This window comes from Dendronephthya gigantea, unplaced genomic scaffold, assembly GCF_004324835.1.
Source record: "Dendronephthya gigantea isolate DGI-Jeju-01 unplaced genomic scaffold, DenGig_1.0 000027F, whole genome shotgun sequence".
Taxonomy (NCBI): domain Eukaryota; kingdom Metazoa; phylum Cnidaria; class Anthozoa; order Malacalcyonacea; family Nephtheidae; genus Dendronephthya; species Dendronephthya gigantea.
In genome coordinates this window covers 1,275,036-1,289,878 of record NW_021163037.1, presented here as the reverse complement: position 1 = coordinate 1,289,878, position 14,843 = coordinate 1,275,036, and the positions used below count along the sequence as shown (strand labels likewise).

Sequence of the window (14,843 nt, the reverse complement as noted above, 5' to 3'; positions counted from 1 at the left end):
CGTAGGGATCTTTTTCGAACATAAAGGCTTTAAAGCTGCTTTTTATCGATTGCCGCCGCTAATCAGCGTGCGCAATTTCCCTTTGGATGTTTTGCTACATATATAATTATTAATTAAGAATTAATGGCACTTCAATTTACATATGGTATAACGTGCAATGGTTTTATGAACATTATTTTACTTAATTTCTAGTGCATAGCTATGCATATTGAGTCGAGCGAACTTGGCTTCTACATTTCTCTCTTGGAGAATAATAATGCAAATGATAAACCAACAGCAGATGTAGAAGTTTCCATAACTGAACTATCTGGCGAGGTAAACGTGTATATTATTAAAGTTAAAGGAATTTTGCATGTATCGAACTGATATGGCGACATTTAGGGACACGAGGCTTGACTTAAATGCTACCGACATGTTCCACAGTCCCATGCATGTTCTTCAGTAGCGAATATTAGTCTGATAATTTTTGTCCATGATAAATATACCTGAGGTACTTTTTGGTTATCGAGTGTTGTTTATTCCAAATTTCCTACTGCTAGAGCTTTTCATTTGCTCATTTATGCAATCGTTCATGTTTAGATTATATTTCAAGTTACGGCACAGCCGGATTCGCGTTACGATCTTACCGTGAAATTTATCGGTGATCCAAAGTTAAAGATTTCCTCCAGCGAGACCTTAGAGGTACACACAGACTACATTAATTGCTTATTAGCCTTACTGTTCTAATCACTCTTGGCAACATCAAATTATTGGCTAAATTTTTGAGTAGTTTTTATATACCGTATACGTGCACACGTATTTTGCGTAATATTATTCATAGCACGATAATAACATTTTCTGGTATTTTTTAAGGGCATTTAGGCCAAAATTCTCTAGAATAACTAACCAAGGAATTGCTAGAGATCTTGAAGTTTATTTACCCTGCAGCCTTAATAGACCTTGCGCCATTTTACTATTTAACGAGTCCGGTATGGATTTTCCATTAAGAAAAATCCGTCAACATATTTATATGGAAATATATTTAGATGCTTCACTATCTATCGCTAGTTTATTAATTATTCTTGATTATAACAACCCATATTGCTTGTAATTATAATTTTCAATCGGTAGCTATTGCACAGAGAATTAACCTTACCACTACTGATATCATGCAGTAGTGTTAAGGTGTGGCGAACTGCGTGCATGCGTGTAGCTCAAGGACAAGGGCAACTTGTATAATCGGTGCATTTTTTTTCCCAAAGTTTCTGTTGAATTTCTATGCTTACCCTTAGGTAAAATAATGAACAGTCAATTTAGCTTTTAGGTTGCATTACAACTTCACAATTACAAATACAGTCGATCATCAATATTTGATAATTCAAGTGAGACACTGAGCATCAATACTGTGTACATGTGTGAACATATATCATGCAACATATCCCTTCACGTCATAGTGATGTATTTTTTCAACTGTGTGCATATCCCGTTTGAGTTGAAAAATACGACGTTACCATATGACGTTGTGAATCGTGATCTACAATCATATATACAATACAGCTCTCATTAGGCGCCATCTTGGTTAATTCTGCAATCAGCCGGCGGTATCGCTTCTACTTTTCTAGAAAACAAACAGCAGTTTACATATTCTCGCTTTTTTGCTGCATAGCAACTCTATCCGTATCATTGGGTTGTTATTAAAGTTCAGTAGCGATAATAATATGATTCGTGCACTTGTTGTAAAAAATCAACCAAGATGGCGGCAAATGTAAACTGTGAAAAAGTAGCTAAATATGTACATGCAGGTTAACGGAAATCCAAACTTCGTAAATTTATGCGATTAATGATTTGTCAGTTTTAAATACAAAGTAACTTGTGAGCAAATTTAATTCCCTTCTAACGAAACTAATTACAAATATTTAATAGATTTACATCATGCATGAGCCTGACATAGCTAGTTACGCGCTTCACTATACTGTTCAATTACCTGTTAATAAAAGGGTTATATTTAGTAATAATAATGTGATCTTGATGTGCATGTACTCAATATTGTCAATTAGTACACACTGGACCCGCGCATGAACCTTTCAAAATGGAATAATTTACATGTCTCTACTGGTTCAAGCCGTTCTCTTCTTGACTTGAATGCCAAGGCCACCTGTTCTGTTTTTGCTTTACTTGTCATCGCGTGAATAATTAAACGCTGAACAATCGATTTGTGACTGAACGTCTCTTACGCCTATTCTCGTTTTATAAAACATCCTACAATGTGAAGGCTTTGTATATTTCAACGCGAGGATGGGACAGAGTCAGTCTTCGGATAGCGGAGGTTTGTAGGCGCGATTTTCGATGGAGAACTCTTATCTGTTTTTTCGTTTCTTGTTCCATTCGTGAAGAACTACCTGCCTTTCTTAGGGAACGCATGTCTCGCCAAATCCGAGGAAACAACACTGGAATGCGTTGTTAAATCTAAGGTGCGTTTTGATCTTCCTCGACTGTTCTATATAGCCTACTGTAAACTTGTCGTTATCGCGGTAATTTGCACGGATTTTGTGTTCGTTTACCGCGAACGTAGTTTTGACGGATGGAAATGAGGAATGGCGGGCAGCGCCGATGATGCCAAGCGTCGCAAAAACCATTGAATCGTTGATTTATTGCATTGTGCTTATTGTATACAGGCTTGCAAACCGATAATCTAATATTTTTGTGTACTCTATTCATATCTGTAATAAAATGCATATTGCTAACACGAATTTTCCCTATTAATTCCTTATTTGTGACAACTGAGCAACGTACTAGGCCTCAGTGGCTTTTGAAGAAGTAAGATTATATGTTATATATATACATATAGTTTTTAGGAATTATTAATTATATAGCAACTACTGTCATGTATATAGTCCCGTGGCTTCCACATGTACCCAGGGGAAGTTAATTGTATGAAACTGTACATAAAATTGAGTAGTTGAATCGTACTGTATAATATAGTTAAGCCATATCACACAATTCTGATTGATTAGCCAATTCCGCTATAGTTCCCTATCTTTTTATACATGACCTTCCCCTAAATTTTCATGCATTGTAGTTCCATTACTTTTTAACTTTAAAGATACTTCCATCGCAAATTCTCTATGAATTTTATTGTCCAGCTATAGTTTTTGTCATCATAATATTATTATAGACATCATAATTATGTAGTTTTTTGCTTTCGTAGTAATTCTTTCCTGGCAAAAAAATTCGAGAGGATTGTCATATTTTCTTAAAATTAGAACCTTAAAGACGTCCTCGTAATAACTAAGTTGCAACCAGGGTATATTATATACGGATTATGAAAAGAATTCAATGTGTATTGGCCCGTTTACATTTGCAATTTTTGCTTCAATTTTCTCCTTTGAACATCCGTAACTTATTCACTCATTCGCATCTATCAAAAGGAGAAAATCGCAGCAAAAATCGAAAGTGCAGACGTGCTTTATGAGGCCTTCGCCATTGATTTATCAGTGCTAGTAATGTCCCCTGAGTACTGCATGGATGTAATTGAGATATATAACCTCTCAGTGATCTGTCAAATTTATCGCGAGCATCCCACTCTGAGCAAAGCCGTTTACGGCAGGTGGGGCAGGTGGTTAGCTACCCTCTTTTTAGACAAAATTCAACGTGTATGGCCTCGAGCTCTACTACTATACGCCGGTTTGGAGGGATTGCCACAATACATTGAATATGTTGTAAAGAGAACATCACGCCCAGTAGTTTGAAAATTCAGCGTATGCATGGACCTGACTCTAAGTTGATTGAAATCAGTATATGGAGTAATCAAAAGTCCTTCAGTCTGGTGCATAATAGTCAATCACCCTGATATTAAAAGTGTTAGAGACTTTATGTTCGTGTTTTGTTTACAAATAAACGCACTTGCCGACCATACAATGAACTCGAAATTCCAATTTTGAAATTTCTCGTTCGTTGTATGGTCAGCGCGTGCGTTTATTTGTGAACAAAACATTCACAACATTCTCTAACCCTTTAAGTATTTCCCTCCAAAGCTGAATGACCTGCAGATGATGACTTAATAGCAAGGTGATTGTCAGTGTTGCAAACATCGGTATGCATTACTGTCTTTCGCCTTGTGGCGTGATACTGCACAAAGTTCCCAGAAAACACCACGTTTGAAATCGATTTTTTGTTGCGATTACTCTTATGTTTAACCCACGGGTGCGTAAGTAAGATCTTGCCACTCATTTTCCAAGGACTGTTGATTTAAAAGGAGCACTTTTTTGAATAAAAGTTTGGTTCATGTTAAATTGCTGTGGGTTGATCGTCATATTTTGGTCATCTTGTCAAATTAGCAAAAATCTGTTTCATATAGGAATCTGATCGTTCAACGGTTGAGGAGAAATTAAAAGAAGTCATATGTAAAACTGTCGTGAATATCCCCTTAACTGAAGGCAAACCTGGTAACGAGGTATGTTGCATCGAGCATAATTTATTAACTTTCATTACTTGGCCCATATTGAGAGTTTGACACCCCGTTCTTTTGGATTTGGTAGTCGTCAATACGTGAATACACTGAATGTTTCCGGTACTTGCATGTAGATAGTTAGTAAACGTAAAGGCTCCACTTCCAGGTTTTCGCGATAAGTGGAAAAGAGCCTTAACAGTATTAAATGGGTGACCTGTGGCCAGTTGTAAGAAAGCTGGATAGCTCTAACCGATTTTTTAATCGTTGTAAAAAATAAGAAATGCCCGATATTGCTATATATGACTGCAGATTTTAAGGTTAACAATTGTCAAGGAGAATCCTCCATGATCAATTTAGGACATACGGATCAACGGGCAATTTTGGAGCGATTGAAAAGAAACAGCCCCAGCGTGCAATTTATAAAATTTAACTGATGGTATAATTTTTAGACAATTGCATGCAGTCACTCTTATAGCATTTCCTTTGTCTTCTTTTTCAGGCAATTGAAACCAACCTTGCACCCGAATCAAGTTCCTCGTGTGTAGATACTGATGGAAAATTACTTGTAAAAAGTTAGTAAACGTGTATAATTCACGATGTGTTAAATCCATCAACCCCACCGTCTCGTTCTTAGTTAAACATATCGTCTTCGTATTAATTTTTTTCGCACGCTTTTTTTTAGTTATTAGGGCTTCAGGTCTCACAGGGATAGATAAAGCAGGTACTGTTGTGTATGCACGTTGAATACGGTTACGACCCCTTTTATATCTGCCATCTTTCCTCGCGCTAGTCCGTACCACCTTTCATTAGGTGTTTTTGCTCCCTTTATCCTTCTACCTCCTCTTCGCCTGGCCTTTTATTCTTTAATCACACGTGCACGTGCATGGTCATGGGTGGATTATTTGGGCAAAATTCTAAATTATATGTTTTACGTAGACGTACCCGATGCATACTGTGTTCTTGGCAGTAAAGGAACCACAGAAAAGAAAAAGACGAAAACAATAAAAGGAACAAAAGATCCAGTCTGGAATGAATCTCATGTCATGTAAGGGAACAACACAACGCTTTTCTGTTCATATAATGGACCCTCCTATATACTGCACCACCGGCCTCTTCCCATTAATAGGGAGCTTTAGTAATGACTACGAGTACGACTACGAGTACGAGATTCGTCATTCTCGCGCGTTGTTTGCTTACGCCATCAGTCAAAACTCGTAGTCGCCGGGCATTTGAGTACGAGTTTTTTGATAAACTTCGTACTCGAAAGCCCAACGACTACGAGTTTTGGCTGATGGCGTAAGCAAACAACGCGCGAGAATGACGAATCTCGTACTCGAAGTCGTACTCGTAGTCACTGCTAAAGCTCGCTAATATGTAATATCTGAGGGTATTTACCGCTATGCTCTATCGCTAAATAAAAGATGAAATAAAAAATAAAAATAAGTGTGGGATAGAACATTGGCCATATCACTGTTATCATAATGTTACATGTTTTTTGAATCGTATACAAAGTCTAAAAATGTAAAAATCTTTTAGCCTAGAAAATTTCATTTCATAAAGTACATCGTAATGCCCGAAAATGAAGTTATAAGTATGAATATGATCTTCTTTCAGAGATATGAGTGAAAAGACAAAGGAAATAGTATTTGATATCTTCAATGAACAAAAAACGTCAGAAGGTAATTTTGTGTTATGTTGTGGGAAGGTATCTGTATATTGTACGCCATGTCTGAGGGATCTTTCTTTTCGTATTCCTAGAAGAAGGTTTTCTTGGTCAAGTTATAGTTCCTCTAGGAATGATTGGTAAAGATCAGTCTTGTCGACTTATCTTACCCGTACTTCCTACGTCGTCAAAGAATAGCTATGTCGGAGGACAAATACATCTAGAGGTTAGTGAGTTTATTGCTTTAATTGCTTTTGCGTGCTCAGTTCAATTTTTTGCAGGATCTTCTTATTTCTTGTAAAGTCGGAGAGTATAAAGTGTGCGTATTTCAGTTCCCTTGCCAAAAATTTTGTCAAATATGATGCAGTGCATAACCATGTCTTTCGATGGTTATTTCTGCTAACAAACTTTCAGACAGATCTTTTTCAAAAAAACGCTTTTACTTCAAGTGTAAATCTGCAATGCAACGAGATTTAATGACTGCAATGCTGACTGGTATAGCGTTCGATATCTTAACACTTATCCGAAATTCTGGGGGTGCATGCCACATTGAAACTCCTACAACATAGTAGCGTGGCTGAAGGTCGGGGATAGCAAGCATAATGCTGGGCTTTGATTAGTTTCCTTCGTATCGAGTCATGCTTTCCTCTCACGAAAATATATGTTTACTTCGGGCAAGATTTTGTCAGTTTTGTTTCTCGAACAAAAGAATTATGGTTTCATGTGCGTAACATAATTCTACTGCCTAACCTACGTGTAACAATTGCGGGACACGATACTGCAGCCGAAGTAAACATATACTTTTGTGAGGACAACGAGGCACTCTAAGAGGTACAGGCAGGGGACTATTGGCTTTGATATTTATATTTATAATATGATATATAAGAAAGCCGAGTTACTAAATTTAAACGTTTCGCGATTGATCTTAATAATTATGTACATCAATTGGTTAACTGAAATGCTCATTGATTTCGGGCAGTACGAGCTATATCAGGAACAGAAGGTTATCGAAAACTATTTGTTTCCGATAAGAGACAGCGGTGATCAGTTGCACATTATTTACGCATATTCCATGAACCAACATTAACACACTAAAGAAATCTACTGTACCTATATATAAACTTCTTCCATGAAACAGTCGATGTTGTTGCTACCTTCTCTTAAAATGTTCGCAAATTACTATTATGCAGCTGAATTACATCCAAAAGGCGAGTTTCGATCACAGACGTTAGGAAATCAATTCTCAATTCGTCTAAGTTTAGGCGCACAATTTTATTAAAACTATCATTAGAATAGTTAAGGTGGTTAATTGGGTTGACCCACTGGTTTATCTGGTCAAATGGCTCTATCAAATACTGCATCATACGTATAGATAATATTGTGACCTAAGTGTGTCTAGGTCCATCGTTATTTGTGCAAGTGATAATCATAATCATAACACAATGATACTCTGCATTTCAAGTGGAAAATTCAAGAGAATCCATAAGCGTTGCTACCAGATATTTGAACCAAAATTGAACATAATGTAAAAATTGTCTTCTTTATGCTATATATAAATACTATATATTGAAAATATCAAATTTGAGGAATTATTGACCGTCCCCAAACATATGTAGAAGTGAAATGTATATATGAATTTGCATGTTTTTACTGATAATGGCTTAGTGCATGCATGGATATAATAATGTCACAATGAAAATGTGAAATCGTGATTTACGAGTTTGATCTTTTTTAATCTCTATGTTCTATACCCTGGCAGTACTAAATAGATAGATATATAATGTAAGTGCTAAAAAATGTTTATTATTCATTCAGTTTGCCAAATGCACGAAATATAAAAACGCTTGCGTTTCATTGACACATAGACAAAGAAATGTGAACAAAACTTTCTTTAACAATTCCCGGCCACTTGGCAGACGTCAATGCATAATTTGTGATCATGAGCTAATTTAGAAAGTCTTGTTTCGACTGCAGACTTCAGCGTGGGATTTAATGTTTTCCTATGCAAATTTCGAGTCAACGAAGGTTGAATCTTTGTATGAGATTCCCATCCAGCTGTGCAAGCTGTAAATATATCTGACATTCCCCAATAATTGCATGCCTTGGTGGTTTTATGGAAATATATACAGGAATTTGTCCTTCTAGAAGATAAGGCTTTTATGCATATGTCATCAAGATGTTCTAAATGTCGCGAGGTTTTGACTTGTTTCACGTCGGTTGATGATGGCCACCGGTTGCTACCATCAGCCTCGGTATACCCAGGCGAATTTTGGTTTGCCAAGGTACACGAATCTTCAGTACATAAACGAAGGTGCTTATGGCATGGTCTGTTCTGCGGTTGACAACCATACACGACGTCGAGTCGCTATTAAAAAGATCAGCCCCTTCCTTAACTCGAACGGTTCCAAAGCACTGCGAGAGATCATGATACTTTCACGTTTCAAACACGATAACATCGTAAATATATTGGACATCGTAGCAGCGCCGACGCAACAAGACATACAAGATTTACACATTGTTTTGCCACTTATGGAAACAGACCTTCGGAAGCTGCTCAAGTCTCGACGTCTATCAAACGAGCATATTCGTTGCTTTCTCTACCAAATCCTACGCGGTCTGAGATACATTCACTCGGCCAACATTATCCATTTCGATATGAAACCGGGAAATGTGCTGGTGAATTCTGACTGTTACCTGAAGATTTGTGACTTCGGCCTTGCTAGGATTATTACGTCAAAACTAGAGGACAGTTATTTGACACATTGTGCTGTCACCAGAGGATATCGTGCGCCCGAAGTGATGCTGCGTTGCAAAGCATTTGTGTCGAGAGCCATTGATATGTGGTCGGTTGGTTGTATTCTGGCCGAAATGATTTCCAATCGTCCACTGTTCGCGGGAAGGCACTATCTTGATGAGCTCAATAACATTATCAATATCATTGGATCTCCTTCGGCTGAAGATCTTCTGACGGTTACGAGGGAAGATAGTAAACGACACATTCAATCTTTAGCACGTAAACCTAAGAAGCCACTTGCCGAACTGTTCCCACAAGCAGAACCGGTCGCCTTAGATCTTCTAGATCGAATGATAACCTTCAGTCCTCACAATCGTATCACCGTGGAAGACGTTTTAGAGCATCGCTTCCTTGACCGCTATCACGACGAGATGAACGAACCGGTTGCCTTAGTTCCCTTTAATTCTGAATCTGAACCCGATAAATTACCACCGGAGGAAATCAAAAAGATGATTTACAAAGAAACGGCAAAATATTCCGCTCCTTTTGTAGATTCTCCCTATTAAGTATTAACAACAGAGAACATAATTTTAACGACTGTTGAGTTGTCAATTAATTTATTTCACGCTAGAATCAGAGGGATTTAGAGGAAGGATAACTATAAATTTATCAGATACAACTTATTGTTTAACGAGATTAAATTTCGTATATAGTCCCACCTGTTTATTCTGGCTAGGAAAATAGGATAACATGCATTTACATTTAAGGGGTTCATTCACCAGAGCACCATTCGACAATATATTAGATACCCTTCGTTTCCTTTAGCATCACTCGTGCTAAACTAATTGCTGGTGATAAATATATTGGATATTTGGAGCGTAACCTGAATGAAATGAGATAGTGTGATTAAAGTCTGGCATGTATTTCCCCCGTTTTTGATCACTGCTTTTTGATGAGTTCGCAATGTCGGCCGTAGGTTTACACCGAACATGCACTCCTGCTGGTGCGCATGATTTTATATCTCTTGCTCGAGTCTGTAGTGAGAAAAGAAGAAGAAATATAGAGCCCCTGTTTAAGGAGTCCCCCTTGGAAACAATGAATATTAGCCTTCGTAAATACCATGCACCACATTTCAGTTTTAGTCAATACAGCTGTATATAATTAATTATAAGTGACTGTAAATAGATTCTATATATAATATGCAATATGTAATTAAATAATTATAAAAATATACATAAGATTCAAGTTTTAAAACTGAGTTGTTTTATGCTCATGCATCTGAAATTGGACGCGATGTATGTAGTCAGTTTTACATACAGGTTTAGCATGACTCAGCAGAATGCCGTATTGTGATTGGTTTGCGAAAACATTCGACGCAAGTGCATGGGATCGCTCCTTTATTATACTTTTTATGGGTTAGTCCAAGTAAATTTGCATAATGGAGAATGATTTTTTAGTGTCATCGCGAATTCAATGTTTTTACACATTCAAGCTAATATTTAAACATGTATCATCCATCACTCAAAATGTTGCTTTTTTCTAGTTTACGTACGACAAGGATGGAAAAGCGTTCGAGACGTCGACAGAGGCAGCATCATCTAAACCCAGTAAGGCTCGCAATGACGTTGCGATCTTTCCTCTCGTCATCTTTTACCTTCACTAACCTTTCATGTCTACTGATAGCATGTTTTTCAATACAGGTGTAAAGATTTGTTTTCCATGTTACTGCTATTGATATACCATAAATTCAATCAACTTGACTATCCTATTAAATGTGTTTTAAGCCTGTGAATGCAACAATGCGGTTATAGGGTTCAGTAGCACATTTGCGTGTTTCACCATGCTATTTTTTTGCGACTAAGCCTAACTTTTATGCAATATATACTCTTTACAACAAAGTGAGGCTGATGGTAAAGTCAATAGCACAAGGGAATTACCAGCATGCATGCATATGTGCTATTGGACATAAAAACCGATGTCGCGATAGAGGAGTGGTAATAATAGCGTGCCATTTCGTGCATAATAGAGCTTACAGTTTATTAACGAAGTCAACGTAATTTGTAGCGCAAATGTAGTACTTTTAGCACGAAATACCACACCAGAGCATTCGTTTCTTATGCTCGATCTTTACATCTGAGTGCAGTGGGAACTCCCTCCTATATAGATCCTCTATTTTGCCTTTACTCTCTTAGCTATAGGTAGATTGGTTGAATATACTTTGTTAAATGTTCTCATAGATGTTACTTCAGAACAGAAAAAGGAGTCTGATCTACCAAAGGCAAAGGGTTAGTGTTGTAGTTACATTATAATGAGACTATATATCTATATCCGCAGCATACCCGAAGATATACTAGCGTTATATGTCAGCAGCAATTGGCAGAAATATTGATTGCAAATAACGTGTAGAGAAGATTCAATGATATTAACACGATTCCTCCTATAAAGCTACAAGTCCCTTACAAATGTAGAGTCGTAAAACCTGGTCCAAAAAAAATTCTGCACTGCTCGTAATAAGCCGGGTAATAGTGTGTGCTAATGCCGGCGTCATTCCTGGGGAATTGGGGACACGACCCAAAGTTATATGATTGCTTCTTTTTTCTTGTATTTCATTTTTTAACTGTTAAGTGTTATCGACATCTGCCTTTTTAGTTGAGGAAGTTCGCCCCAGTTCTCCACAAAGGCTCGTGTTTAGTATGGCTACGTTGGATATTATTGATGATGACGATGATAAACTGGAGTTCTTGCCGCTATTGGATCATGGAATAGGCCGTGAGGATATAGTGGAAGCTGAACACAAGATCTCGGAACGTTCCAAGCACGGCGGTTACGAAACCGACCCAGTGCTAATTGAAGAGAACAAAAAACATCAAGAAATGTTTCAAGAATTAATTGGTATGTCGATCATTAGCTACTTTATAAACTTCAAGCATCACAAATTGATGATCGAAAACGCGTGGGCAATCCTAATTTGAAACTTATTTATCAGTGAAACTAGCTGCTGCATTGGCTTAAGATATAATAGTTCGAGAAATAAGAGCTTGCATTTACATTTGATATACCTGAGATTTCTTTCATTTTACGGTAGATAACACGAAATAAGGAATGATCATCGATGTTAAATTTTATTTTAGAGCTGGACGAGCAAACGGCATTACAAGACGGTTCTAAGATACAACAAAATCAGGTAAAGAATGAACCAGCAAAAACGTCACAGCAAAGATCTCCTCCTCAGCAATCTCTTACAACTACCTCGCCAGTACAAGTATCTGTCACTCTTCCCTCTCCGGATGAGCCGCAGAAAGTTGGGACAGGTGAGAAGCCAGAAGAGGCTAAGCCGTCCACGGATGCGACTGAGGGGGCTCCGTCAAAACAGGACAAAATGAAAGAACCACTAACACTCGATGAAAGCCTAATGGAAGATCTAACGCCGAACACAAAAAGGAAAGTATTTCGGAAAGCGTTCAGCATGAGAATTCGACGCGATCAGGAACCACCAAGCGAGAGAATCGAAACGAATGTGCAACAGAGTAGGAGTTCAGGAGTGGAGAAACGACATTCTTTCAGTGGCGGTGAGAAAGTACAGCCAATAAGTATGTATTCTCCGCAATGATGGCTTTTTTGTAGATTGCTTGATCATGTAGTCACAGCTCTCACTAACTTGACCCACCCATGTATAGTCTCATACTTGTATACGTATCCCTTACCCTGTTTTTCTTTTCTTTTTTACCATTGAGTCCGCTTTGCACTAGATGGTTCCGCCTGCTCTTGACGTAAAGAAATTCGCCTATGCTGAAATATTTTACATTTTTTAGCAATCAGGAAAGCTTTGAACGTTCCATTAGTGTATACATTTTAATAAAAGTGATATAGACGCCCGCTTTGCATTTCACTGACGTTTTATATGCGAATTTAATGTCAGTCTCCTTCTCTTATTTAGCAAAATCAGGTAGTGATGTCTCCCTTAATAGTCTGTACGACTCGGCGAAATCTGTTTTGGTTGTTGAGACGAGAGACAGAGGAAAAATTAAGTATGGTTTTGATTTTTCTTTTTCTGATTCATGGTTTTCTGATTTATAGGTGCATGCGAATGATGAGAAGAATTGAAGTAATCCATTAGTGTTAATCCACAGTGTTCACTTTTGGGAAAATATTTTGAAATTATACTGATTTTTCATTCTAATAGGTATTATCAAATTCCATCATTGATGGCGAGGAGAGGAACGTTTGATCATAAAGGATGTAAACTGCATATTTGCAATGACCATCTCTTCGTGGCAACCCACTTCACAGGAACGTAAGTTAAAGGACCTGATACATTAAGATTTCCAATAAACTAATTTTACGTTTTTTTTAGGTTGCCTTCTTGCGCTGTTTGCAGTTTGCCGTTGACAGGTTACTTCGGAAAACAAGGCTACGAATGTCGAGGTATTTAATTCAATATTGTTATGTTCGAAGATGCATAACATCTTTCTACGTGATACAATATGCACGACAAAGACTTTCTTAATTGACTGATAAACGTAGAATAAGCTTAAACATAACAAAAACTGACTCCAGGTCTTGCCCATGCAGGGGCCTCGCTTTTTTGGTATGGTATATTTCAACATGTAGAAGGATGTTTGTATTATTTTTTTGAACAACATAGCTCTCGAGACTTAAACTTGCAAGTCGAGTCACATTAGAGCCTTTTCCTAATTTTTTAATGTGCTAATCGGGCGTATAGCCAAGATTGACTGGCGTTCGAATAGGGCTTAAATATTGAATATTTTTTCGGTTGGGTGGGGGGGGGGGGGTTCACGTACTCCAACCGGCCAGTATTTGTAGTATACAGACATTTTCCTATTCTCGATTTAGACTGTCACATGATTACGCACAAACGTTGTCATTATGAAACGACTGATGTGTGTGCGCAGAGTACCTTATCTTCCCTAAAAATGTAAGTACATACTATATAAATGAGACTGTATTAAAATAACTGTATATTGTTGCGTCTGAAAATATAAAATGGTCAGATGTAAAACTTCAGCGCAATCAATGTGTGATATATCAGTTTTAATATAATTCAACACTTATTTAATATTTTTTATTGCTGGTTATTTTAGTAAAAAAGCGCCATCCATACATGGATACAAATAAACTGTAATCGTACGATGTGGTAAGCTTAAAAGGAACACTAAAATATATTAAAAGCTTTATATTAAATAAATGGACAGATTAAATTATAACAAAAAAATTAATTTTAAAGTTTAATCAACAAATCGCGAGTACAAACTGAGACCAAAGCTTCTATTAAATTTAACTGTTGTATTAAATTACTGTAACTGCCAAAAATAAAACAGATATAGCAAACATTTAATGTGGTCACATAAATGATTGAGGTATGCGTGAACTTCTAATTTTCAATCTAAATTAATATCTATTTTTTTTATTAATATAGCATTGTCTTGGAAGACCATCTGGTGTGAGCCTGTGAATTAGATTAGGGCTTTCAAAGAGAGAAAGACACAATTTGTAGGCGTGATGAATATGGGGAGTAATGGCAATGCAACTTGGTAAACTAACAATTGAACTGCACAATTCCATCAGGAGTTTTGGAAAATATGAACGGAAGTTTTTAGTTAAAACTGAGTTGGAAAATATCTCTAAAGTCTAAACAACGTTATACTAGTTTAGTTAATCTTCCATTGGAGTTTTTCAAATTAACTAGCCATATTAGGTGGCAGAGGAGGGCCATCTTTTATTACATAGCTCTTCTGAATTTCATTTTTGTGCCAGGATTGATATTTGGATTAAATTAGATCATGTGGCTATACTACACATTTCGTAATATAGGTACATGGAGAACATACCCTGGTAGGGTAGTGAATCCGATTTGTCAGTTGTGTAGACTTTTGGACTGAAATAAAGATCAAATATTTATTGTTTACATCGCTTTTTTTTCAATTTGGTTGGAATCCACTTGCTTTTCGTTGCCTAAATACGAAAAAAATGCGCGGATGTTTTAGCGCGGTGTCATG

The 14,843-nt window shown here is 37.1% G+C and overlaps 2 protein-coding genes across 2 annotated transcripts; both read left to right on the top strand.

The window, feature by feature from the left end:
* The first annotated feature begins 1,895 nt into the window (after nucleotides 1–1,895).
* LOC114523441 (E3 ubiquitin-protein ligase NEDD4-like) lies at nucleotides 1,896–14,752 on the top strand. The gene is made up of 18 exons (XM_028544360.1): nucleotides 1,896–2,305; nucleotides 2,392–2,450; nucleotides 4,337–4,432; nucleotides 4,929–5,001; nucleotides 5,112–5,150; nucleotides 5,366–5,474; nucleotides 6,044–6,108; nucleotides 6,188–6,318; nucleotides 10,370–10,433; nucleotides 11,064–11,111; nucleotides 11,476–11,718; nucleotides 11,958–12,416; nucleotides 12,764–12,854; nucleotides 13,010–13,120; nucleotides 13,181–13,251; nucleotides 13,681–13,762; nucleotides 13,929–13,981; nucleotides 14,264–14,752. Exons 1-17 carry the CDS (start codon nucleotides 2,275–2,277, stop codon nucleotides 13,960–13,962), a joined length of 1,806 nt encoding a protein of 601 aa, XP_028400161.1. The 5' UTR covers nucleotides 1,896–2,274; the 3' UTR covers nucleotides 13,963–13,981; nucleotides 14,264–14,752.
* On the top strand, nucleotides 7,961–10,352 carry LOC114523442 (mitogen-activated protein kinase 1-like). The gene has a single exon (XM_028544361.1). It carries the CDS (start codon nucleotides 8,313–8,315, stop codon nucleotides 9,390–9,392), a length of 1,080 nt encoding a protein of 359 aa, XP_028400162.1. The 5' UTR covers nucleotides 7,961–8,312; the 3' UTR covers nucleotides 9,393–10,352.
* Nucleotides 14,753–14,843: the final 91 nt, after the last annotated feature.

Excerpts from the sequence above, each read along its gene's own strand:
- LOC114523441 (XM_028544360.1), top strand. The coding sequence starts at position 2,275 with ATGGGACAGAGTCAGTCTTCGGATAGCGGAG. Across the intron at positions 6,319-10,369 it reads GAGGACAAATACATCTAGAG|TTTACGTACGACAAGGATGG; the intron begins GTTAGTGAGTTT and ends GCTTTTTTCTAG. Across the intron at positions 11,112-11,475 it reads TGATCTACCAAAGGCAAAGG|TTGAGGAAGTTCGCCCCAGT; the intron begins GTTAGTGTTGTA and ends CTGCCTTTTTAG.
- LOC114523442 (XM_028544361.1), top strand. The coding sequence starts at position 8,313 with ATGATGGCCACCGGTTGCTACCATCAGCCTCGGTATACCCAGGCGAAT.